General features: G+C 64.2%; 1 protein-coding gene across 1 annotated transcript; it reads right to left on the reverse strand.

The window, feature by feature from the left end:
- Nucleotides 1-277: 277 nt before the first annotated feature.
- Nucleotides 278-22677, reverse strand: MYO15A (myosin XVA). Its single transcript, XM_051777500.1, has 64 exons — nt 19468-22677; nt 18551-18633; nt 18290-18353; nt 18075-18184; nt 17771-17845; nt 17534-17624; nt 17383-17388; nt 16947-17050; nt 16494-16557; nt 16296-16409; nt 15941-16102; nt 15729-15842; nt 15574-15632; nt 15201-15324; nt 15016-15111; nt 14805-14936; nt 14413-14538; nt 14161-14238; nt 13606-13760; nt 13424-13469; nt 13165-13289; nt 12799-12916; nt 12535-12710; nt 12364-12448; nt 12034-12087; nt 11821-11902; nt 11607-11737; nt 10614-10709; nt 10288-10523; nt 9879-10057; nt 9694-9766; nt 9338-9529; nt 9086-9180; nt 8899-8987; nt 8692-8818; nt 8502-8563; nt 8314-8377; nt 8066-8204; nt 7757-7847; nt 7577-7673; nt 7232-7353; nt 7076-7135; nt 6775-6850; nt 6283-6398; nt 6081-6199; nt 5856-5997; nt 5502-5613; nt 5293-5367; nt 4702-4907; nt 4501-4634; nt 4355-4421; nt 4140-4212; nt 3841-3914; nt 3686-3768; nt 3378-3508; nt 3163-3257; nt 2670-2747; nt 2334-2430; nt 2085-2245; nt 1849-1982; nt 1616-1749; nt 957-1090; nt 634-774; nt 278-550 (listed from the first exon to the last, which is right to left on the reverse strand). Exons 1-64 carry the CDS (start codon nt 22648-22650, stop codon nt 449-451), a joined length of 9963 nt encoding a protein of 3320 aa, XP_051633460.1. The 5' UTR covers nt 22651-22677; the 3' UTR covers nt 278-448.
- Nucleotides 22678-26254: the final 3577 nt, after the last annotated feature.

Here is a 26254-nt window from a genome sequence, read left to right on the forward strand (position 1 = left end):
CGGGGGAACGGGCACCGGGAAAGTGAGGATATAGGGCGGGATAGAGAGGGAACAGGGGCACCGGGATGGGGAAACGCATGGGAATGGATGGGGAAAATGAGGCGTGGGAATGGAAAGCAGGCACAGCGATGGAGAGAGAAGTGAGGCACTGGGATAGGGGAACGGATGAGGAAAATGAGGCATCGGATGGGAAACAGGCACTGGGATGGACGGGAAAATTAAGGCACTTGGGAGAGGGAAACTGAGGCACGGGGGTCAGCGTCCCCCCCGCGGCAACATGTGCGGCACAAAACCACGGACAGCGAGTGGTGCCGGGCTCCCGGGCTTGTATAAACCCCGTAACAACAGGAGCTGCGAGCGGGGACGGCGGCACCGGCCGGGCTGGGGACGCCCCGGGGGCACCGCACCCGCTGTGCCCCGCGGCGGGGTCCGGGGTGCCGCGGCGGGCTCAGAGCAGGGTGATCTCGCTGGGCGGCAGCGTCAGCCGCTTCTCCCGGGCGCCCAGCAGCCTCTCCATGTGCACGGCCACCACCCGGCACAGCTCCAGGCCCTGCCAGGGGGACACGCCGGCGGTCAGTGGCTGTGCCACTGCCACAGGACCCCCAGCGGGGCCCCCCCTCGGGTGTCCCCAACCTGCTCCAGCTGCAGCTGGGTGATGCCCTGGGTCAGGAGGTCTCCCAGCGTGATCTCCACGTAGGGATAGCTGGATCCGGCCGTCGGCCGCTGCGTCCGCGTGGACTGGATCTCGTTCAGCGAGAACTTGGCGATGGGTTCCTGGTGGGAACAGGGGGAGTGGCCCTGTGAACCCCACCAAGGGGAGCGGGGACCTCAGGTTGGACAGGACTTGGAGCAACCTGGTCTAGTAGGAGATGCCCCTGGAACTGGATGAGCTTTAAGGTTCCTTCCAAACCAAACCATTCCATGATCCCATGTGTCCCACACAGCCCCCCACCTACGTGGGTCTCCTTGCTGAGGAAGTTGAGGCCGTTCTGGTTGACGGCCAGGATGCAGGGCGAGACGATGGCGTTGTTGCTGCAGCTCTGGATGTAGAAGAAGGATGAGCCAAACATGGGGTAGGCACTCAGCAGCCCTGCGGGGTGGAGGGACAGGGTCTCAGTGCCCACTGCCACCCACTCCTGCCAGGTCCCCAGGGTGGACTGTACCCACAGGGGCTCTGCCAAGGGCTCGGCTAGCTCCATGCCTGACAGGAGCTGATTTGGTTCCCGGAGCCTTGCACTGCTTCAGGCTCTGGACCCCGGAGCAGCTAAGGGAAACTGGGGCCTGGGAGCAGCCTGTCCTGTTCTGCCAATGCATCCTGCCCTCCATGTGCAGCACCTCAGGCTCCACTCAGGGAGCTCCCTGTCCCAGAGTCCCTGCAGAGGAGCCACCCAGCAGAATTCCATCCCCATCATCATCACCCTCCAGGGAGGATGATGCTTCCCATACCCATCACCTCCTGGGCAACTCCCATCCCCAACAGCCTTTTATCTCCAGCAGGACTGTGTCTCAAGAAGCACTGCATCCTCATTAGCACTGTGTCCTCATTAGCATTGCATCCCCTCAGCATCCTCTCCCTATCCGTGTCACCTCCCTGTCCCCATCCCTGTCCCCTCACCCAGGAACTGTGCCCTGGCCTGGTGGGCACTGAGGGCCTTGGCTTGCTGGACGTGCTGGGTCACCATCTGCAGCCAGGACTGGGGCTTCAGCAGGCGGAAGAGCTGTGGGGGGACGTAGTCCTGCATCTCCCGCCTGCGGGGAGCCCGAGGTCAGGGCCAGCGCTGGCCAGTGGGTCCCAAACCCCACGGGATGTGTGTTTTTTCCCCCAGGATGCCCCATCCCTGGCCGTACACAGTGGGGAGGTGGTGGTGGTCCTTGGCTCGGTGCTGGAGGGCAGCCAGCTTGGCCATGTGTGGGAAGTGCTGCTCTCCCGGCCTCGCGGGTGGCAGGACGGTGAACAGCCCCTTGAGGTAGTCAGGGAGCACCTGGTGGGGAGAAACAGGACACAGGGACACGGCTTGGGGACAGGGCACGCTCTGGGGGGGACAGGGAGGTTGCCCTGGGGGAGGCTGATGGGGTGGCCTGACCTGGTTGTAGTGGACGGTGACGTAGAGCTCGTTGTCGAACTTGAGGGGCTGGCTCCAGACCACGCGGCGGCACCAGAAGGTGTAGTTGGTGTCCCGGCACTCCGTCTCGGCAGCCACATCCAGGACGTATTCCCGGCGGGTCAGTGGCCGCACACTCTGCCCTGTGCCACCCGGGAGCCTGAGCGTGGGCACCACACCACGAGCACAGCCATCCCATCCTGTCCCATCCTGTTCCCGCCAGCCCCTCACCTCTGTCGGTCACCACGAAGAGGATGTACTCCTCCAAAGCCTCTGGATGCTGCAGCCCCATCTCGCAGCACAGCTCCTCGATCACATCCAGAGCCACCTGGGCACAGGGACAGGTGGCTGGGGTGCTGCCACGTCCCCCTGTTGTGCTCCAGGCCACCAACATGTCCTGCATTGGGGCTCATCCCATGCGGCTGCCCAGGGAAGGGGTCCGCCTTTCCCAGTGAACAAAGTCCCACAGCGGGAACAGGCGAGGAGCGCAGCCCCCTCACATCTGCACCCTCGGAGGGGGTCACCACAGTCCTGGGGTGCATGGAGCCACCTGCCCCTCTGACTCACCGAGCACGTCTTGATCTTGAGGTGCCTCTCGATGCCACCGGGCAGGAGGAAGAGCTGGCGCTTGGCGCTGCGTCCAGCCTGCATGGGAGGACTCATGAGGGTGCATGGGGACCCTTTGCACAGCAAGACCCCAGAGGACACTCCAGCTATCCCACAGGACCATCCCTTTGGGATCATCCTATCTCTTGCCCATCCTGCCTGTGTGAGCCATCACACCTCCAGCTCCATGTCTACAGAGCTGCATCCCCACTGGGGACCCCTGCAAGCTCAGGGCACCCCCAAAGCAGTGAAGAGCAGCCCCCAAAAAGGACTGTGCTCTTTTGGGAAGATCCCAAAAAGGATCAGCTCAGTTCCAGACCAGTGTCTGGGCAAGATCCCAAGCCCACGGAGGGATCCCGAGACCATGCAGGTATGAGGAACTTCTAGGGGGCACCTCAAGTTGATACCAGCCCTGCCCCACATTCCACGGGCACCCACAAGCCCCCAGCCTCACCACCATGGCCTTGAGCTCCATGCTGCTGGGGAAGAGGCTGCGGCCACCGAACTGCAGGGTTTTCCGCAGGTTCTGCTCGCAGGCTTTGGCGATGCCTGGCAGGAACAGGGACTGGGATGAAGGATGGGGCTGAGCCACCACTCCTGAGCCCTGTGACATCCCAGGGTGTCCTTCCCCACCACAGACCAGCACCCTGGGGCGTGCACAGCCCCTACCGTGGAAGGGCAGCTCCGGGTGCCTGCTAGCGTCCTGCAGGAAGGCCAGGAGAAAGGGCCGGAGCACCTCGGAGCACTTGTAGTAGGCAGCGAGGATGTAGAGCAGCCTCCAGCCCTTCTGGCAGCTGTCCCTGTGGGAGGAGCCAGGGCTAAACCACTGAGCAGGGCGAGGGTGCCGACGGTGGCACCCATCACCCTGGGGATGGGGTCCCCGGGTCTCCCCCCATGCTGTGGCAGCTCAGCCCAGCCAGGGACACAAGTGTCCCCAGTTCCAGCCTCTGCTGTCCCAGCTGGGTGTAGGGACTCACGTCTTGGAGCTGGTGTTGTTGGTGATCTGCTTGATGATCTGGCAATACACCTCGTCCCGCAGGACCTCGTGCTCCGCGCAGAGCTGGGGACAGGCATAGCTGCCACCCCCTGCCCAGGCCACCCCCAGGACTCACTGCCCCGGTGGTGGATTTACCTTGAGGATGGTGCAGACAGCATCCAGCTCCGTCTGCCCCCGCAGAGGGTGGTCACCCATGAACTTCATCACAGCTGGGGATAACAAAGCCACACAGTGACACAGCTCAGTGCATCCCCTTCCCAGGGACACACTCCCCTGGGTGGGCACGTTCCAAGCATATGGGGCAGTGGGACCAGAGGACCTAAGTCCCACAGGCCACTCCATCTACCCATCCTGGTCCTGCCCCCACAGCCCTCAAAGGATGGGCTGGGAATGGCCGGGGGACAGAGGGACACGATGCTCATGTCCCTGCCTACCTTGGAAAGCCTCAGCAGCCTGTTTGTTGATGCCACCATCCACAAATTCGATAAGTGACTCCTGAATGGGGATCTGGAGTGGGGGGAGAGGGTCAGATCCCGGGAGCAGCCAGAGGGATGCTGGAGTGCCATTCAGGGAGCTCCCCCTGGGATCTTGGTGGGATCTGCAGGTGACAGCAGGGCAGGGGCACCCCAGGCTCCCCGCTTCCCTGTACCTTGGTGAACGTCAGCATCTCCAGCACACTGGGCACATCGCTCCTGGCCTTTGTCCCACAGGAATCCCTGGGACAGAATTCAAGGGAGTAGGTGGGCACAGGTGTCCCCACCACGGCGTGTCCCTGTCCCACCGCTGGACACTCACATGGTCCCATGTCGTGCCGCACGGAAATGCCGCTGGGCAAAGGCCAGCATGGGGCAGGTCCCTGTGACATCCCTGAGCTGCTCGACACCGTCTCCCTCCAGACCCTCCGCAAAGGTGGCACTGGCCGGGGACACCTGCGGAGCAGGGCAGTGGGCACCGGGCACAGCCAACACCGTGTGGCAGCCCCAGCCCAGAACCCACCTCGGTTTTCCGGTCCAGCTCCTGGGCAGCAGCAGTGGAGGCCACGGCCACAGCCACGGCCGCCGAAGCTGCCACCCTGCCCTGCTTGTCCCTGGGCTCCTCCTTCCTCTCCGCAGGCAAATGGACGAAGTCGGGCGCCGCGACGGGCTGGACGTACTCGGCAGGGAAGAGCCCTGGCCTGCCATGGATGGCCCCAAACTTCCACCCTGCAGCGGGCAGATGGTGGGGATGGCCCCAGGCTGGCAGCCCAGGTGGACACCCCGAAAAAATCTCTGTTTGCTTCCTCCTGCCTTTGCATTCCCAGCCTTTTCCAGAGGTGTGGCCACAGATTTTGGCTGGAAGCAGCTGCAGTTCAGCAGCATTTGAGGTAAAGGCAGGGAAGAGGGGCCACAAAGCCCGTCACCTGCAGGGACATGGGCAGCACCTGGTGCCACTCAGGGTGGGACCCACAGGGGAGCATCCCCCTGCATTGGGTCGGTGCTGAAAAGATCCCAAACCATCCTGCTGAGGATCCTGCCCTATCCCCCAGCCCCAGGAAGGGACACAGCTCAGGGCACACCAGGGACAAACATGGGGCAGCGTGGCACTCACCAAAGTCCTGGGTGCCTGTCTTCAGCTCCTCCAGGTACATCACCTTCTTGCGGACCACGCAGCCATAGTAGTAGTCTGACACCATGGGGACAGAGGGTGTCACAGGGTGCAAGACAAGTACACGACCACCTCTGGGGCGGGTGAAGCCATCAGTCCTGCCACCCCTATGAGGGTGTTTCGCTGTGGAGGGCAGTGTGGAGGCCTCTCACCTCTCTCAGGATGCTCCAGCGACTGGAGGTGGATGATGTCCCCTTTGTGGAAGCTGAGCTGTCCCCCATCCTCTGGGCTGTAGTTCCTGACAGCCACCACATACTGGGAGTCCTGGGCACAGCAGGGGCTGGCACAGCCATTGCACACAGGGACACCCACATCCCACCCAGCACAGGGGCTTTGAGCACCCGCAGCCCCAGGACCACCCCAGGGTGTCCCCCCCAATTCCATACATGGTCCTATTCACAGGGTGCCCTCCACTGCCCACCCCAGCCCCCCGAGTGCAGGGACACAGGCAGGGTCTGACCCCCAGGACATGCCCCCCCTCACCCCGGACCCAGGGCACCCCCCACCTTCCTGAGCTCCGTGATGAAGTGGTCGACCGTGACCTTGACCTGGGGGGCTTTGGGGGAGAAGAGGATGAGCTTCTCGCTGCGCAGGTTGAACTCCAGCATGTTCCTGGATGGGGTGGTCACGAAGAGCACGTCGGCGTAGCTGGGGCAGGGCGAGGGGAGGCTGAAACACCCAGCACCCAGGGCACCCATCCCACCCCAGCCTCCCACACTCCTCACCCCCACCTGTACGCCCGCAGCACCCGCAGCTGCTCCCCGGGGACGTTGGTGCCCTTCACCAGCCGCAGCAGCTTGATGCCGGTGTGGGACACGGCCAGGATCTGCACACCCGTCCCCACACTGCCCTGTGGGCCAGGACAGTGCCTCAGCTGGGGGCACGGGGCCATGGTGGCCCCCATGCTGACCTACCCCACAGCCAGACCCTCACCGTGGCAGGGAAGAGACGGGAGAAATACACCTCACAGCCATCCCGGGCTGCAGCGATGATCTCCCTCTTGACACTCTCGGTGGCCACGGGGCTGAAGGAGTCCAGCTTGTTTTCCGCTGTGGGGAGAGGGAAATACCTCTTGGTGAGCATCCTCCCTCTCTGGGAAGGATCCACGCATGGTTCCCAGCAGGAGCAGGGATGATCATAGCCTTCCCACACCTGGCAGGAACATGATGGAGAGACCCATGTCCCCCCGGCAACTGGCTGAGACCTGACAGAACTTGTGACATTACGGAGCACTAAGTTACCAGGGGGTCATTGCATTTGGAGGCAAAACTACCCCAGCTCTAAGCAGAGCCAGTCGTGACCCCAGGAGATGAGGCTAGGCACCAGAGAGGCTGGGTTTGAGCCCCCCAGGTGTGTGAGCCCCCCAGGTGTGTGAGCCCCCCCAGGCAGGGAGCAGCAGGACACAGGGATGTGGTCGAGGGTTACCAAAGAGGGATTTCAAGCGGAGCCGCTCCTCCTGGCTGATCCGGATGCAGGTGTCAGACAGCACGTCGTTGAAGATCTGGGGAAGGGGGTGAGGAGCACTGAGGTCATGCCAGGGAGCGTGGGGGGACCCCAGCCCCTCTGCCCAGCCCACTCCCCCTGGCTTGGGGCAGCTCCTACATGGCAGCTCAGCAGGGGAAGATGGGACATATGCGGTGGGATGAGTGAACCATCACCCCACTGGGGAATACCTCAGCTTCCAGGGGACCCCCGGGGGAGCTTAGGGGCCAGCTTGGTGCCTCACCTGCCTGAAGATGAGGTCAAGCAGCAGTGGGTTGTTGATGCTGTCCTTAGGGTAGAAAACCTGTCAGGAGAGAGAACAGGGCTTGGTGAAAAGCCCCCTTTATCCCTCTAGGACCTCAGCACCAGCCTGCCCCTGAGTGTCCCCATAAATCCGTACCTCCTTCCGGATGAATATTTTCCAGGGCACATTGTGGTAGGTGTAGAAGTCCTCACTGCAGCTCCGGTGCAGCTGGGTCTGGACCTGCTGTGCCTCAGATGGGAGCTCCCGAGAGACAGAGACTGTGAAGGGACAGAAAGCCCTGCAGGAAGGCCCCTCCACCCAGGGAAACTGAGGCACGAGGAGCAGTTGTCAGGTTGAGCCGGACCCAGTGGCTATTCCATGAGGGTGCTGTGGAGCTGGACTAGCACCAGGCTGCATAAGGCATCACCCAGTGCCACCAGGAGGATGAGGTGCCCCACTCCACCCTGGCCCCCCCAGGGCCACAGCTCTGCCCAGCAATACCTGGGGGTCGGGTGGCTCCTGGACGTCCCGTGGGTGCTCGCAGCTGGTACCTGGCACTGGGCACCGGCTTCACTGTGGCCACCACCTCCTTGGGCCCCTGTGAGGCACAGAGGGGCTGTGGTCAGGGCCAGTGACACCCCCAGCCTAGTAGGGGGGACATGGGGGCAGCCACATCCCTACCACAGCCGCTGGCACCCGGGCTGCCGAGAGCTGTTCCTTCAGGATCTGCATGGCTTCCTCATGGGGGTCCACCTTCTTCCCAAAAAGCTTGCTGCAGAGACAGCATCCTACACTGCCTATACCTGGAATCACCTGCATCCTGGCATCACCTGCATGCTGGAATTACCTGTACCCCAGCATCACCTGTACCTGGCATCACCTGCAACCCCATCATTCCCTGCACCCCACCATTCCCTACACCCTGGCATCAGGGCCAGCACATGGACCTGCTCATGTGTCCATGGCTTGGCTGGGGACCCAGGTGGGTACCTGGGGGCCTGGGAGCTGCGCAGGGCTGGCTGGCACTGCCGAATGATGTTCCGGATGTCGTGTGTGGGCCGTGGGAAATGCTCCGAGTTGAGCTGGGAATGCCGCACCAGCTCTCCTGGCCACCGCCGCCCCACAGCTGCTGTGGGGTCAAGAATGGCTCAGGGGGGGCCAGACACCGCCCCCACACTTGGGCCCTGGCTCGGTGCCACGGGTCTCCGTGGCCACCCCACTGCACCAGGACCCCTTACCGGCTTTCTGTGAGTAGGGCCGGGGCTGGGGGGTGCGGGGTGGCGTCCCCTCCGCTGCTCTGCCCTGCAAGGGACACTGTGCCATCAGCACCCAGCACCCCCAGTTGCACCCATCCCCAGGGGCTGCCCAAGGGAGCTGCCCTGAAGCGGAGGAGGAGCTTGACCCCTCCCAGCCCCCCAGCACTGACCGGGAGTCCGGGTGGCTGGTTGGCATCTGGCCTGCTCTGCGGGGACAGGGCTGGCTCTGTGCCTGCGATGACAAAGAGGAGAGATCAGCTGTGAGGTCCTGGGTGCAGGCATGTCCCCCCCACCAGGGACCAGGCCAGGAAACTGAGGCAGGGAGCTGGGGTGGGATGTGGGAGTGCTCGGGGTGCTCACCTCTTGGCTGACGCATCTCTGCAGGCACAGGGAGTCCACAACGATTGGCATCACTGCCACTGTCCCCCCCTCCCACGCCACCTCCTCCCTTCATCCTCTGTGAGAGGATGGCTGGCTTCTCCAGCTCCTGGGGGGGCAGGAATCAGGGTAAGGCAGCCAAGCCACCTGCACCCCAAAATGCCTTGGGCAGGGGGATGCCCCTCTCACCCCATTGCCGTAGGAGAGCACTGGATCAAAGAGGCTGTCCAGGTACCGGTCCAGACCCTTCTGGCTGCGTGGCTCCCCAAATTCCCCATCTGCAGGGGGACAAGGAAGAATGAGCTGCCAGCAGCAGGGCTCCACCAGCACAGCAGACCTTCACTGCAGCACTGGGGCCAGGGGGAGGTTGTCCTACCATGGGGGTGGTACATCTCTGTGGAGGGCAGCGTGGGGGCTTTCACAGCTGGGGGAGGAGGCACCTCATCCAAATCCAACCCATGTCCCAGCACCCTGTAGAGACGGAGGATGTGCTCACTGAGCACCCACTAGGTGCCAGATCCCCTCCTCCAGGAGCCCACCCACCCCTATCCAGCACCCATCCAGCCTGGTGCCAGGGTTCATCCCACCAGCCCCACAGCGGGCGACCCATCCCTGCCCAGGTACCTACACCCGGCTGTCCCTGCCGAGGCTCTCAGTCCCATCCCATGCGATGAGGAAGCAGGATTTCTGTCTGGGGAAGCCCCGGAGCAGCTCGAGGTCGGAGATGAGATCCAGGACATAGTCATGGCCAGCCAGCTCGGCCCACTGGGCACCCACCTTCATGGCCACAGACCAGCCACGCCAGCCCTCTGCCAGCCCCCTGCCAAGAGCCAGATGCTGGGGATGGGGATGGGCACGGGCTACCAGCAGTGCCCCAGCTTTTTGGGGACACCCTGCCCACAAGCTGGGCATCCCGACTCCCAGATCCTGGCAACACCCAAAACAGCCCTGGGGTGACACCGTGGGTGCCAAGCCAGTGCCTACCTGTGCTTCAGGACATCCCCTGCCAGGTCCTCGCCCGTGCTCCAGGAGTGGATGGGGCAGGAGAACTGGTCACCTGGGGAGGGATGGGCAGTGAGCTGGTCCCATCAGTCCCCTCCTGCCCGTGAGGGTGGTCACCCTGTGACCGCCCCTCGCCACCGCCGTGCCCGGTGCCGCGCCAGCCGCACCGTTGAAGCAGTGCAGGTCGAGGGCCATGCTGGCCTGCTGCCGGTTCGCCGTCCACTCCAGCAGCGAGGGCGGGAAGGTGCGGGCGGCCGCCGTGCCCAGCTGGGACCGGGCCATGGCGTGCATCAGCTTGCGCTGGCACACCGGCTTGTAGCCAGCGAAGGCGTAGTCAGAGACGAACCTGTGGGGAAGGGACGGTGCTACAGGAGGGACCTGGGTGGCACCCCAGGCACATGTGCCAGGTTGGCACAGGACCACAGGTCCTGGTTGGACCTGGGCAGTGTCCTCAGGCACAGGTACCCGGAGAGTGCCCCGAAGAGCCACAGCAATGTCCCCAGGCATGAATGCCAGTCTGTCCCAGAGGGTCCCAGCCATCCCTGCTCCCCATCCCCATGCCCATCCCTGGCTCACTTGAGCAGGTACTTGTCGAAGGCGGCGGACGGGGGGAAGGCGCTGAGGCAGGTGGCCAACAGCAGCCAGCCCCGCTCCTCGTTGTTGACGTTGGTGTTCCGCCAGACCTGGTTGGCAGCTTGTGCCAGGAGCTCATCCCGCAGTCCTGGCACCGACAGCCCCTTCTGCACGATGTAGTTGCCAAAGAGGGTCTCCTGCAGGCCGCCCAGCCCCGGGTCCCCCATGAACCGCAGGATCTGCCACGGGGACAGCCAGGTCCTCCCTCCGGCCCCAGGCAGGGAGCAGGCAGGGGATCGTGGTGATGGATCCTGTGCCGTCCCACCTACCAGTTGGAAGATGCTGAGTGCCTCGTGGCACAGCTCCTCATCCAGCCGGGTGAGGGGGGCCTTCAGCGGGGCCGTCAGCATCCCGAACGCCGGTTCCTGCGGCGACACCCGCACCCGTGGCTACCTGGGGACAGCCTCTGGCCACGAGGGGCCGGCCCCAGGGTGCTGAGCGTGGTGCTGATGCTGGATGGGGACTATGGGGCGGCCAAAGGGCTGGGGCACAGGATGGGGCTGGCAGCCTGTCAGGAACGGGGAAGGGACGGGCTCAAGCTGTGCTGGCAGCACCAGAGATGGGTGGTGAGGCCCTGGCACAGACTGCCCAGAGAAGCTGTGGCTGCCCCACCCCTGGAAATGTTCAAGGCCAGGTTGGACGGGGCTTGGAGTAACCTGGTCTGGTGGAAGGTGTCCCTGCCCATGGCAGGAGGTTGGAATGAGATGGGCTTTAACATCCCTTCCAATCCAAACCAGTCTATGATTCTATGCCAGCATTTTGGCAAGGCTGAGAGCAGGATCCAGCCCTGGTGCTACCACTCAGGACGCCAGGGACAGGGAAACACAGGGCAAAAATAGAGGGCAAAGAGGAGGAATGGGGCAAAGTGGCCGGGGATGGGGCCGGGGTCCTGGGAGCAAGCGACCTGGTCTCCCGCCCCAGCGTTCCGGATCCGCCCCGCGTCGGGCGTCCAGGAGGGCTCAGCGGGTCTCTCTCCGATAGCCTCAGCATGGTCCCCCCGGCCTCTGGAGACGACAGGAACCCACGGGGAGGGAGGGAGGTGGCAACCAGCTCATCACAGTACCACAACCACCCCAGATCCAGCCTCTCTTGCTCCCCGTGGCGTCCCTGGGGCCAAAGCTGGGGCAGAGCCCGGTGGGATGGTGTGGGGAACCGCCGCAGGGACCCTGATTCTAAACGCTCAGCCACAACCGGGGGGCCGGGGACCCCCCAAAAGCTGTCTGGACAGGCTCCCCACTGCTGGGCCGCGGCGTCCACCTTACCTGGAAGTGGCCCCGCACGTACTTGGCCATGGGGTAGTCGTTGATGTCGAGCGGGAGGGTGAGCTTGGAGTCCGGCTGCAGTGCCGGCGGTGGCACCAGGACCACGCAGCCGGCATTCACCTCCTGGGCGGCTGTGGCACAGCGGGCAGCTATGGCACAGCCGGAGGGATGGGGAAAAGGGGCTGGGGGCGATGGCACCGCAGGACCCGCTCACCTGCAGCAGCCTCCAGCAGCCCCATCAGCTCGGCCGGGATCTCCAGGTGGGTGACATCCACCACCTCCCTCCGTGTCAGCTCCTGCCACCGCAGCACAGGGATGTGCCCACTCACCACACTGCTCCCTGTGCCAGCACCCATGGGTGCCTCGGTGGGCGAGCACATGGCAGGGACAAGGGCACAGCAACACATGCGTGCTGAGCGCCTGTTACCTCCTTCATCCTCTCCTTCTCCTCCTCAGCCCGCCGGCGAGCATCCTCCTTCCTCTGCAAGCAGAGCAGCCATTCTGAGTCCCACCGGGAGAGAGGGAGACCCAGAGGCAGCAGGAACTTGGGGGGTGCCACTGTCTCCCCAAATGTCATCAGGTTTTCATCACAAGGAGGTACCATCAGTGCCCCATGGGACGTGGAGGAGGTGGTAGCATGGGGCCTGGAGGGGCTCAGGGTTTGGGGGGGGGCTTTCTTCAGACCCACCACTGAACATGCAGCAGGGTGGGAGCAGGTGCCCAGGACACCCCTGGAATGTGCCAACCCCCACCTCACCTTGAGGTACCGCCGGCGGTTCACGTAGATGTGCACCAGCGACCTGAACTTGATGAGCGTGTGCCGCATGCGCCGGTACCGCTGCCTGCGGGAGGGCACCCGTCACCCTCTGCCACCCATCACCCTCTGCCACCCACCAGAGCCCCCCTGACGCCCCCTGGGGACCCCCACCTGGCCAGGTATCCCCGTGCCCGGCTCTGCAGGAGGACGATCTTGCGGCGGAGGGAGCGGAAGCGCCGCTTGATGAAGAAGGTGCGAGCGTAGCGCTGGAGTGTGAGCGCGGCCAGGTGATGGGCACGGGCTCGCTTGCTCTCCAGTGCCTGATACAGCTGCTCCTTAAGGAAGAGCTGGGAGCAGGGATGATGCCATGAGCCCCCTGCCCTGGCCACCACCCCCAGGGCACCACTGGAGCCAAAACCCCTCCTGGGGCAGTACCTTGGTGACGCCAACGTAGTACATGCCAGGGTTAACGGTGCAGAGGTTCCTCAGCATCTCCACGCAGTTGGCTCCATTGGGAATGATGTTGGACCACATGTCGACGAGGCAGCGGTACCTGGGTGAACCCATGACACTGTGACCATGCAGGACCCAACTGGGACCCCAGCATGGACCCTCCTTGTAGTGACAAGCACCATGCTTGGAGATGCAGCTTCTCCTGGAGCTGTGCATCAAAGCAAGGGGCTCCCAGCTCCCACTCTGGGGGAACCCCGGCCCAAACACTGCCCCCCAAAACACCCACAAGCTCTGTGGTCTCCTCTCACTGGACCATATGGCAGTACCCCACCCACAGCCCCAGGGCACCTGTCGATGAAGACGAGGAAGGGGATGCGGATGGGGAAGCCCTCCTTGCGGATGCGGATGGTCTCCAGGATGCCCGAGTAGCGCAGCTGGCTGCTGACCACGTCAGCCTCGAAGAGCCCCGGCTCCTGGGGAGGGAACGGGGAGAAACCTCAGTGGCTGCCTGGGCAAACCCCTGCTCAGTGTGTTCCCACCATGCTCCCAGTGCCAGCGGGGCAGGCAGCACTGGCATCACTGCAGGCTGGAAAGCCCTGGCTGTCACCTTCTTGTTGTTGGGTTTGAGGCAGCGCACGAAGAAGGGGTTGCACCTGCAACAGAGAGACCCCGTTAGCCATGGAGGACAGAGGACAAAGCCAGCCCAGCCACCTCGGGCTCAAGTTCCACTGCCACCCTGTTCCCACCAGCCCAGTGCATGGCCTGCCTGCCCACTCCACCCACTCTGACCTCTCCATCTTCTCCACCAGCTCCAGGAGCGACTGCTGGAAGCGGGCGGCCACAGTGGGAGCCTTGTACCGCCGTGTCCTCGTGCTGCTCCTCCGGATGAGGCTCCTCTGCCGGGCCATCACCTGGGCATGGCCAAAGAAGAGGTTGGCCACCACCTTGGGGAGATGGAAAGGGTTAGTGAGGAGGAAGGTGGCCAGGATGGTGCAGCTCCCCTGGCTCCTCTTCCCAGCCCAGCCACTGCCTTTTTGCCCAGCTCTAAGCAAGCTGCATCCCCTGTTTGTGGCTGGATTCCCTGGATAGGGATGGGGATGAGGATATGGATTAGGACACAAAGCGTAAGAGCAGCCCATGTGCCCATTTGTGTCAAATGCTTGAAGGGTCAAAGCCCAGAGGACCCCATGAAAGGAGGGCACAGGGTGGAGCCAGAGGCATCTTCTGCTTCAGGTCCCCCTTGGCTTCACTGGTCATGGGGACACATAGCTGGGGACATGAAAAGGGATGTATGGCCACCAGCAACCTGTGTCACCACCAAACCAGGCTCAGGCAGGGCCCTACCTTGGTCTTGCTGCTGATGAACAGGTCCAGCACATCCTGACGGACCTGGTCATAGTTTTTATCCAAAAATTTGTGAACCTGGCAAAGAGCAAAATCTCATGGTGAGGAGCCTGGCAGCATGATGGGGCAAGGTGAGGAGCTCCAGGTTGGGATGGGGGGTCCCAGCCAGACCCCCCTGTTCTGCACCTCCCTGCTTGGTGCAGGATCAACCTCCTGGTTAACACCCCAGCTGGGCATCCCCCTGCCACACACCTGGTAGGTCACCTTCCCTGCATAGTGCTTGATGGTGAACTCGGGCAGCGGCATCTTGGGTTTCGTGTAGAGCGGGTTTGTCCCATGGTGGTAGTGACACTTCTGGAGGAACGTGTGGTCGGTGGCCTGGGGAGGGACACAGGGGTGAGACACAGCTTGGGCAGTTCAGCAGCAGGTTGGAACTAAGTGAGCTTTAAGGTGCCTTCCAACCCAAACCATTCTGGGATTCTATGATGATTCTATGATTCTTGAGGCTTATCCAGTCCAGAGAAACCCAGAGGATCTCCCAGGTTGTCCAGGACAGCCCAGGAGAAGAGCACTCCTGGGCCACAGTGATTCCATAACCATGGTGATCACCCAGTGCTGCTGTCTCATTACCAGGCACTTCTCACCTGGGGGAAGCAGCTCTGGTCATCCAGGATCCGGAGGATGCCGTAGGGCTTCTGGGAGATGAGGTCGATGCAGGGCTGGTTGTCACTGAAGGGGATCTCCTTCCACTCAATCTGCTCCCGGAGATACTCCTCCTATGGGAGCAGATCCAGGTCACACATGAGCTCTCTCCCCTGGCCTGGGGGCAGAGCCTGGCACTGCCCACTGACCCACCTGCTCCTCCTGGAAGACGATCTTGTTGAAGAAGAACTGCAGGTACTCGTTGGCGTAGTTGATGCACAGCTGCTCAAAGCTGTTGAAGTTGAGGTCCTGCGAGAAGAAAGGTCTGTTGAGCCTGAGACTCCAGGAGGATGGAGCAGGGATTGAGCCAGGATGGAGCTGGGATGGATCCTGCTCACCTCGAAGCCGTAGATGTCCAGGATGGCAATGGAGAGGGCCTCCTGCCGAGGGTACACCAGCTTGTTGATGCGGTCTGTGAGCCAGCCAAAGAGCAGGGAGTAGAGGGTCTTGGCAATGGCATCCCTGGGAAGGAGAAGAGCGATGGAGCTCTGGAATGGCATGGCATGGCACTGTGTACATCCCCACTGCCGTGGCCAGCACCCATCACAGCACAGGGCAGCCCTTAGGGCTGGAGTTTTAATCACTGGAGAGCCTAATCCACACTGGGGGACCTGACCACCTCTTTTCCCAGCTGGCATTTCACCTCCCACCCCATTCCTGAGGGTCAATCCCCCTGTGTCCCCCCAGTAGCACAGCACCCCTTCCCTCTACCTGGCATCCACGGCGCTTTCAACAGTGAGAGGGGTAAAAATCTTCTCCCGCAGCGTTTCCTGTTTGGGAAACAGCATGATGGAGCTTTAGCAACACCAGCCATGGTCCCCAGGGACCAGAGACCCCCCTCCCTGCCTGTGCCCCCCTGCACTCACCGTCACCTTGAAGGTGATGGCTTTCTGCAGGCCCTCGGGGGACACCTGCAGCAGCTCAGCCACCGTCCGGATCTCCGTGGCGCTCACCACCGTGGCCACCTCCTGGCAGTCGGTCTGCGGGACACAGGGACGTGGTGGGACATGATGACCCCCCACACCTGCCACGTCCCGAACCACGCCCGGAGAGCACACCTTGGCTCCCTGCGGGGTACCTCGTATTTCTCAAAGTAGACGTTGCCCAGGTGGAGGACGGAGGAGAGGATGCGGAAGATGCTGTTCTGCTCATCCACGCTGAAGCTCAGCACCTCCATGGTGTTGAGCAGCCGGCGGAAATCCTCCGCGTCGTCCTTGCCAGGAATCTCGCAGTTCCCACCCTGGCACAACCCCCTCGGTCCATCAGTGGCTCTCAGCGGGGGGAGAGGGGCCAGCAACCAGTGTGGGGGGGTCACCCCACCCTGAGCACCCTCCCCACCCACACACTGAGGACTCAGGGACACACCAGCACCCTGAGGTTGGGCAGCCCCCCGAAAATCAGGCAGTGGGGGGGGCTGGGGATGGGCACACTACCTGGTTCAGGTAGTAGTAGGTCTCGGCGCCCTGCAGGCAGTACCGCTGGCGCTGCTGGGCGGGCAGCCCCGCCAGCATCTCGTAGAAGATGTGGTAGTTGCGCTCGCTCTTGGCCTAGGGAGCAGAGGACAGAGCTGGGGAGGGGGAGGCGGAGGGGGCAGAGTGTGGGGCAGAGCCCAGGACCCCCTCACCACACACCTGGAAGACCACGCGGGACTTCTCCAGCAGGTACTGCGAGGTTATGGCACCGCAGATCAAGCCGCTGCAGGGGGGAGAGTGGGCACCCGCTGCAGCCTCGGCATGGGCAGGGGCTGGGACCCCCCCGAGGCACCCACCCATGCCCTGATGATCCCCCCAGCACATGGGGGTCAGTGAGGGGTGGAACGTGGGGACAGGGATGGGGACTGGGAATAGTCGGGGTTCCAGCCCAGGGCACAGCGTCCCTGCCCCTACCCCTACCCTAGGGACAGTCACCTGTCCTCAGGTGTTATCACCTTTCCAACTCATGGTTTGTCCCCAAAAGCATCCCCGTGTGTCCCCCCAGAGCCAAGGGTCAGCCTGGCAGGGGGTGAGGGGCTGAGCTGGGCACTCCTGGGGCAGGGGGACACGTGGGGGAACAGCCACACACAGGTGTTGCTCAGCATTACTTACTCTTCCAGAAAGATTTCCACAAATTTCCCAAACCTGCTGGAATTGTCATTCCTCACGGTTTTGGCGTTGCCGAAGGATTCCAGCAAGGGGGTCGCCTCCAGGATCTGTTGTGGTGATGAGGAGAGCTGGGGGGTCATCCTGGGCACTTGACACACCACGGGCTGTTCCCATGGTGGGGGCATGCCCCTTGTCACCCCCTGCCACACTCCCTGCCACCCCTGCCCCATGCAGACACCCATGGGTGCCCAAATTCGAGGTGTGCACCACAGCCAGGTTAAATGAGGATGTGAGAGAGCACAAGGACCCCATCCACGTTCATGCACCAAGCTCCTCCTGTCCCTCCCACCATCCCCCTGCAGCTGGGGTGACACGGCCAAGATGCCATCACGATCTCCATCCCCTTGAACTGTCCCAGCTCACGTGTCCCCCCTGGTACCTCTATCTGCCGTGGTCCATGTGGAAGCGTGGGGACAAGAAGAGAGCAGCCAAGCCATGAGCAGGGGTGGAGGAGAGCACAGGGAGAAGAGGGCAGGGACATGGGGACGTGGATACATGGGGATGGGGGTGTCCCCAGGGCAGCAGCCTACCTGTGGGGCAGTGCTGCGTTTCTGGCTGACGGCTGCCAGGTAGCGCAGGATCAGCTTGGTGGCTTCAGTCTTCCCTGACCCACTCTCCCCACTGAAATATGGAGTGGGAACATGGTTGGGGTCATCCCCAGGCAAGCAGGGAGTACCCACCCTAAACCCTCCTCAAACCCCAGCACCCCACCCCCAGTGGCACCACCTCAGCAATTAGGGTGGTGCTGATTAGGGGCCATGTCCCACCTGATGATGATACACTGGTTGTGTTTGGCATCCATCACTTTGGAGTAGGCGACGTTCGCGATGGCAAAGAGGTGCCTGTGGTGGGGGGAAGCAGAAGAAGGAGGGGGTGTGGTGCCTCAGTGCCCCAGCACAAGGACCCCAAATGTACCCCAAGCACCCCCACGCATGGACACAGATGGTCCAGCACCCAAGGGTCGCCAGGGGCTTGGGACCACCCAGGGCTGCTGTGGGACTCAGAGGTGGGTGACAGCAGGTAGGAGTGCCCCCATCCCTACAGGATATTTGGGGCCGCCCTGGTACTCACGGTGGGTTCTCCCCCAGGGCTCTGCCTTCGTACTGCAGCACCTGCTCCGTCCCGTAGATGTTGTAGAGCCGGTATGGGTTCACTGACACCAGGATGCTGCCGATGTAGGTCTGCCAGAGAGGGAGGTTTGAGATTGCAAGGTCTGGGAGGGCGATGGCCCTCCACAGACCTCACACCAGGGGTCTTTGGGGGATGCTGTGCCCCCCTAAACTTACATAGATGAGCTGGCGCTCGAACCGCGTCCGGATGTTGTTCAGCACTGCGGCCTCCTGGAGGTCCCTGGCACGGGGCAGAGGCTGCATTAGGGGGTGGCAGGGGGATGGAGGGGTCCCCAGGTGTGTCCCCAGCATCTCCAGTCCTGGGAGGCTGGAGTGGCCCTCATGTTGGAATGGGATGGGGTGGGAGCAGCCAGGGCGCATGGTTGGGGGAGCAGCCCCATCAGCCCCCTGGGTCACAAAGGGGATGGGGACACTCACTCCAGCTGGGTCATGTCCTCCAGCCCGTCCTCCTCCTGCGGCTCCTGGTACCGCACGATGGGCAGGCTGCACAGTGACTGCATCTGCACAGAGCAACCACCCCGACTCTGTCATGGCAGGGCTGTGCCAAACCCCTCAGCTGTCCCACCCAGTCACCACCACCCCCTAAAACCCACCATCTGTCACCCAAACCAGGGGACACACAGTCAGTGATGGCAGGAACCCCAAGAAAACACCCCACAGCCCTGCAACCCCCCAACGAGAGTGCTGTGTGTCACAGAAGAGCAGCAGAGCTGGATACAGGGACACGGGGCCACCAAGGCATCCTTGGAGATGGTTCCAGGAAAGACTGGTCCTGAGAAGCCCAGTCTTGCTCGCTGTGCCACCCCCACCACGGCTGCAAGGGGTGGGCGATGGAGGCTCCTGGGCAGGATGGCACCTCCAGGGAAGGTGATGGAACGGGGCCGAGCCGCGGGGCTGAGGCTGCTCCCCATGGCCGCGGGCAGAGGTGACACAGGACGGGTGTCACCCAGGAGGCTGCGCTGGCGGCCGGCCAGGCGGTGGGCAGGAAAGCAGACACCCGCCGGGTCACCGTGCCACCCGCACCCGTCCCCGCCGGATCGCGTCTCCACATTTCCATACACCAGAGTCAAGTGTCCCCAAAGGGGCCGTCCGTGGGGGGACACACAACGGGCGATGAGCCCCCCCTCCAGCCTGCTCCCCACGGCAGGACCCCTGCCAGCACCCAGACCACCCATAGCCACGTACCCCCCACCCCGAGCGCTGCGAACCCTCTGGCACCAGTGGCTTTGTTCCCCGGGGAGCCGGCAGCCACCTCAGCACGCCACCCCATCCCTGGTCCCGCCAGCTCGCCCCCCGGCTCCATCCCCCCGTCGGGGGCTCCCCGCCGGCGTTACCTTGGTGCGCCAGGGCTGCTTGGTGCCCAGGTACCCGTCCGCCCAGGGGTGCCTGTCCCGCCAGCCGCCCCCCGGCGAGCGCTGGCTCAGGTATCGGGCGATGTCGGCTCCCCGCTGGCTCGCCCACCGCCGGCCGCGCTGGGTGGGCTGCTGGGGGGGGCCCTGCTCGGCCGTCCAGGCGTCGGGCATCTCCCGCACCCGCACGACGTGCTGCGTGGACCAGTGCTGCTTGTACATGCGGGACGCGCGCCGGAAGGAGCCCAACCTCTGCACCTGCGGCGTCACCACCGCGTAGCGCCCCGCGCCCTCCTCCCCGGCCGCCCCTTCGCCCTCGACGGGCTCTGCCGGCCCTGGGGGCCGAGCGCCGTGGCGGGGGGCGACAGGGGAGCCGGGGGCTCGCCCGTGGGGGGGTGGGAAAGCGGCGCGACGCTGCGGTGAGGGGCTCCGGTTGCCACGCGGGTTGGAGGGGGGGACGGGGCGCCCGGCGTCGGCCCAGCCCCGGCGCCCCGACGGTGGGCTCGGTGACCTGCGGGTGCTCCCGTCCCGCCGGGATGGGCGCCGGGGCAAGGAGGGCGAGCGGGTGGAGGGGTGGCGGGAGGGTGGTGAGGATGGGGGGGCTTTGGTGGAGGCCATGGTCCTGACGAGCAGCGACGCGAGGGACTGCCCCACGGAGCGCCCCGAGGAGGGGCTGTGCCCCCCTGCTTCCGCAGACGGCCTGGCCGGCGGGGAGTGGGGGGCCATCCCAGCAAGGGGCTGCCCGATGCGTTGGATGAAGCTTTTGGGGGTGCTGGGAGCGGGGCTGGGCGGGGGAGGCACCCCGGCGAGACCCCGCGGGGCTCCCTGCCAGGGGGGCAGCTCCTCATCCCAGGAGGGGCCGGGGCGGCCGAGGCGGCGGCTGCCGGGGCGGGAGGACGGTGCCAGGAAGGGGGTCCTCTGCAGCGGCTTCACCGCCTTGGTGGGGGGCTCGGGAAGCCGTGGCCAGGCCTGGGGGAGCGGCAGCCCGGGGGGGCTGCTCCGCCGCGTTGACAGGGGTCTCCCCGACCCTGCCGCGAGGCCCCCCAAACGCCTCCCCCCCGCGGGCCCCGGTGAGCGGGGGGCGGCCGGCGGCGGGGCGGGGGGCTCGGGGTTGAAGCGCCGGAGGCTGGCACGGAGGGATCGCAGCGACCCCTTGCCCCGTGTGCTGCCGGGGCGAGGACGGGCTGGCGGTGGCGATGGGGAGCGCCCGGGGTTGGCGAAGGGGTTGCGGAGCGACGGCCGCCGCGCAGCCCCCGGCTCCCGGGGAGGGGGCTGCACCCAGGGCCCCGCCGGCGGGGAAGGGTCCCTGGCTGGAGATGCTCGCGGTGGAGGGTCCCGGCCCCCCAAACCGGCGCTCTCCATCCCCGCCAGCCTGCGGCTGGAGCGTCTGTAGGAGGGCTGGGGAGTGCGGGGGCCCCGCAATCCCCCCGCACCCCGCGGCGGGTGGCTCTGGGGCTGCGAGAGGGAGCGCTGGAGGAACTGCCCCAGAGGGCTCCCACACGCCCGCGCTGCCGAAACCCGGCGTGCAGGGGATGCTGCGGGGCCGGGGGCTGCCGGGGGACGCGGCGGCTCGTACTCGTCGTAGTCGTCCTCGTCGCGGGCGGCGGGCAGGTGGGGAGACGGCGGGAGGGGGACGTCCAGGCGGTCCCTGCCGAAAAGCTTGACCTGGGGCCGGGGGAAGAGCCTGAATTTCCTGTTGAGGGACAGCTTGGAGGAGAGAGTCTCCCGCATGCCCCGGAGTGAGGAGGCGCTGAGGATGGAGAAGGGATAGTCCTTCTCCTCCTCCTCCTCTTCCTCCCACTCCTCGGGCTCCTCGCCCTCGGCAATCTCCTCTAGCCCCAGGGCATAGGGGTTGCAGGAGGACTGGGCATGCGGTGCCCACCCCCCCTCGCTGTACTGGATGCGATGCTCAGGGTACTCCCCCTCGGGGTATCCCCCAGCAAAGGGCTCCTCAAAGTCCTCGTAGGGGTCCCCCCTGTAGCCGAAGGGCCCCTCTGCCTCCTCTCCATACTCGAGGTCGCTGCCATAGGGGTCATAGAGGCCAAGGGGGGACCCACCACCAAACGGCCCCTCATCCTCGAGCTCTGGGTAGCCATAGGAATGTCCCGGTGGGTCACCCTCCTCCCAAAACCCCCCATAGACATCATACTCCTCCTCCTCCTCTGTCTCGTAGCCAGGGTAGTCAGCATAGGGAGACAGCACCGCATCCTCAAACCTGTACCCAGCCGGGTAGGCTGGGCTTTGCATGTAGCCTTCTTCCTCCTCAGAGTAGCCATGCTGGGGGCTGAAGGCTCCATCTTCCTCATCAGTGTAGCCGTGCCACGGGCCATAGGCTCCATCCTCCTCAGCATAGCCATGCTGGGGGCCATAGGCTCCACCTTCCTCCTTGGGGTGGCCACGCCAGGACCCATAGGCTCCATCTTTCTTCTTGGCATAGCCACGGCGGGAGCCATAGGCTGCGTCCTCCTCCTTGCCGTAGCCACGCCGGCGGCTGAAGGCTCTGTCCTCCTCCTCGGCCCACCCGTAGCGCGGCACCGGCGGCTCCGCCGGCGCGTGCTGGGAGCGCCGCCGGGACGGACGCCTCACCATGCTGCCCTGCCGCACAGTGCCGGGGGCCAACAGCCCGCTGCTGCCAGGGATCCGCTTCATGTTGGCCCGGTGCCTGAGGATCTCGTCTTCCGCAGGGAACGGCAGCTTCCTGGCACCGATACGGGACAGCCAGGCCGTGTCGGTCACCCGGCTGCCCCCCGTCAGCCCCGTCAGCCGCCCGCGCCGTGAGAGCACCTTCCTGGCCAGCCAGCCCGTGGCGGCGGCCGCCTTGCTCAGCACCCGTGCCCGCGGCTTGAATTTCCTTTCCGGGCACCGGCGGAAGAGCAGCGCGCCGTCCTCGGCGGCCTGCCCGCCCCGCCGCAGCAGCAGGAACGACGGCTTCGATGGCGCCTCCTTCTTGGCCTCCTCCTCCTTCTTCTTCTTGGCCTCCTCCTCCTTCCTCTTCTTGCCCACGTGCTTGAAGCGCATCATCAGGTTGGAGGTGGACTTGAGCACCGCTTTGTTCTTCTTCTTCTTCCTCTTCTTGGTGCTTTGCTTATGCAGCCCCCAGAAGAAGCGGGATGTGTTCTTGAACTGCCCCTTCTTGGGCCGATGCAACCCCAGCTTCTTGAAGCCCATGAAGAGCTTTGAAGTGCTGCGGAGGCTCCGCTTTGCCCGGGTCTTTGGCGCTGCCGCCTCCTCCTCCTTGGCCAGGCCGGGTTCCGCGGACTCTTTGGGTTGGCCCTTGGCCTCCGCACCCTTGGCCCCTTTCTTCTTCTTGTCGGCCGCCAGCCCCATCACCATCTTGGAGGTGCCCTTCAGGTTCTTCTTGGACGTCGTGGCATCACTTTCATCCTCCTCCTCCTGCGACTCCAGCTGCACCTTCTTTCCCCGGCCTATCTTCTTTGCCACCCCCACCTTGGGCAATGCCTTCTTCTCCTTCCCCTTCTCCTTCTCTTTCCCCTTCCCCTTCTTGGGTTCCTCTGCAGCTTCCTCCTCCTCATGCTTCTCCTCCTCCACCTCCTCTGTCTCCTCGGTCTCCTCTTCCTTCAGCAGCTCTGCATCTGAGGCATCCTCTGACTCGCTGGGATCCTCCTTCTTGCCCTTCTTTCCAACCTTCCCTTTCCCATTGTCCTTTTTCCCTTTGGCCTCCTTTTTGGGAGCCCCCTTCTTGCCAGCCATCCCGGCAGTGGCGGGTGCTCATGCTCTGGCCCCGGTGGGGCTCTGGAAGATGATGCCCTGTGCCGGCATGAGCCGGCTCCCAGCACACCGTCCGGCTCCCGACCCCGCTGCCTGCCCCGGGAGGGTATTTACCTGTGCCTGGATTTGGCGAGGCACATGCCCGTGCGTGGCTCCCTCGGGCGCCGGCGGCCGCCCGCTTGGCATCGCGCTGGGGCGGCGGGACGGGCCCCGGGGCAGCCCCGGGAGCTGCCTCCTGCCTCCCGCACACCCCGCGAGTCGGTGGCTGGGCTCCGGCTGTAACCCAACCGCCGGGCTCACGGCGACATGAATAATGCAAGGGATGCACCACGCTGGCCCCGAGACTTTTCCGAAGGAGCAGGGAAGGGCCCCCGCTGCTGGGAGCATCCCCCAAGACGGACACTGCGGAGGACGGCGCTGTCACCACCCAAAAACTGGACCCTGCCACCTCCCGGCCTCTCGGGGCTCCCTCTGCCCTTCCCTGGGGAATTGGTCTCTTCCTGCAGTCAGCACGGAGACGGATGAAGCCCAGGGATCCCTGAAGCCAAACGGCGGTGCCAGGAGAGAGGTGACAATTTTGCGGAGCCCAAGGCAGCAGAGACACAGCCAAGAGGAGCAACACAGGGGAGGAACCCGACACCGGTCCAAATCCCACAGCCCCACAGAAGCACCGAGGAGCCCGGAGCCCACAGGGATACCCCCAGTGCCACACCAGGCAGGGTGGCAGGTACGGGCAGGGTGCCACATGTGCCCACATACAGCCAGCGAGGGGGTTTGTCTGTGCCACACGTGTGCCCTGCGGTGGTGCCAGCAGCCTGTTGGCACACACAGGTGCCCAGGCGTGGGGTGACCACATCAAATGTTAATGCTGGGGCTGGATTCCTGCAGCTGCAGCTCATCAAAGTTTAAGCAGCAGCAGTGGGAACTCACTGTCCTTCACAGATCACCTGTGGGCAGAGACACCACCTGCTGCACTCCCTTGCTGGGGGTATTTGGGGAGACCCAGGGGGGAGCAGCAGCATCGAGCTGTGCAGCAGCTGGTGGAACCCAAGAACAAGCAGCAGTTGCTGGACTGAACCCGCTGGTGTCCCCCAGGACCAGGAGAGCCCCACAGCTGGCATCTCCTGGAACTCTCTTCTCCCCTACAGCAGAAAAGCATCAGCCATGATCCCATGGCTTTGCCTCCTCCGTGCGTTGATTTCTGGGAGGTAGACACCTCAGTGGGGTCTGCACAGACAGTGGCTGCCCTGGAGTGTAGGGAGAGCAGAGGGATGGAGCAGGAAGAGAGGCATCTGGCAGGTATTGGGAGAGGGTCTATGGGGTAACAGAAACATAGGATCAGTGGGAAAAGAGCATCAGTAGAGCCCAAGCCACACAGAAGCACTGCCCCGCAGGAGCCCCACCTGGCACAGGCATGGTCCACTCACAAGTCTGCCATGGGCACGGAGCCGTGTGGGGCCGATGGACCCTGCCCTGCCTGGGCACAGGTGCCTCCCCATACTGCCCCATCCCTGCTCCAGCATGGACACACAGGGCCTGGGCACCATGATGTGGCAGGGAATCACCCAACACAGGCACAGCCCCTCCCTCTCTGCTGGCAGTGAGCAAGGGGGCACCCAGCTGGCAAGAAGCTGCTGCAACCTGCATCCCACCACTCGTGCAGTCCCTGCTGCCATCCCACTGCCCCTACGGTCCCTACCTCCGTCCCTCCCAGGCAGGGCAGTGGGCCCTGCAGTGCTCTCGGTGCCCCGGGTGCTGGCACAGCTCCCTGTGCTGTTTCCATGGCTGTGCCCACAGTGCCTCCCTGCCCATGACAAGGGCTTTCCGAGAGGAAGGGAGAAAGAGGGGGAGCTTCATCCCACACAGGTGCTGCCTTCCACAGTCTGATCTCCCATACCAGACCCCCTCACACCTCCCCATGTTCCTCATCCTTGGGTACAGCCTTTGGCACAGCAGAGCTGAGAGAAGGGCATTCGTTCCCAGACTCACTGGAATGGTGGCAGATGCTGGAGGCTGGAGGGGAAACCCAAGGCCATGAACCCCAAACTGTGGGCACCCACACTTGGTGGCTGTTTCCAGGGTGTCTGGGCATGGCTGCATCCAGCAGCAGGACATGACAGAGACTGTGGGTGCAAAATCTGGCAGTGAGGGGGCCCTGGGGTGGCAACAGAAGATGCCCAGAGCATCCTCTGACCATGTCACTCCTGAACGGCTCCAGCCACGTGGGTGAGCCAGGGAAAGCCATCTCACCCCAGGGACACAGGCTGGGACAGTCCCAGTCCCATTGCCACAGCCCGGGGCTGTGCCATGGCTGGATGCAGGGAGGGGATGGAGACAGTTCACCCGCCCCAGCCCCGCAGGACGCGCGGCTGCCCGACACTGTACCTTTGGAGTGTTCCTTTGGAGTGTACCATCGGAGGGCAGAGCTCCGGGGGCAGCAGCTCCGTGTCTCCAAGCAGGTCTGCAGTCACCAGCCGGCCCCGGGTCCGCTTACAGCCTGTTTCCAGTTACAGCCGGAGCAGGGCTCCGTGCCACCACACCACACCACAGCGGCCCCATGGCTGCCGTGCCTCCCGGGAGCTCTGTGCTCCAGCCCCAGGGAGCCGGCTCGGGCACCTCCTGGCTGCAGCAGCGCCTCTCACCATATCCCCTTCCCTGTCATCAGTTCTGCATCATTGCACATCCACTTTCAAACACCTGTAGCCAGGTGGGGCCACCCTGCTGCAGCTCTTGTCACTCCAGTCACAGCCCCAGGAGTGCCAAGAACACAGGGATAAACTGGACCAAGCCAGCAATGTGACAGCAGCACAGACCTCCAAGCCTCCGGGGCAATGTGGGGTCTCTCCTTGCTCTCCTGAGCACCCATCACCCCCCTGCCCTGGCTAATTTCCACCCCCTCCAGTTCCCCCCTCCAAACTGAGCATGGGGACCCAGCACATGGACAATGCACGGCACATCCCTGCCTGCCAGCTGCTGCCTGCTGCCCACGAGGGAGGTGTTATGGGAGGAGAGAGGCTGGAGCAGATGCTGGAAGCACAGACCA

Source organism: Manacus candei, unplaced genomic scaffold (assembly GCF_025592945.1).
Source record: "Manacus candei isolate 608988 ecotype Guabito, Panama unplaced genomic scaffold, ASM2559294v1 h1tg000002l, whole genome shotgun sequence".
NCBI lineage: Eukaryota > Metazoa > Chordata > Aves > Passeriformes > Pipridae > Manacus > Manacus candei.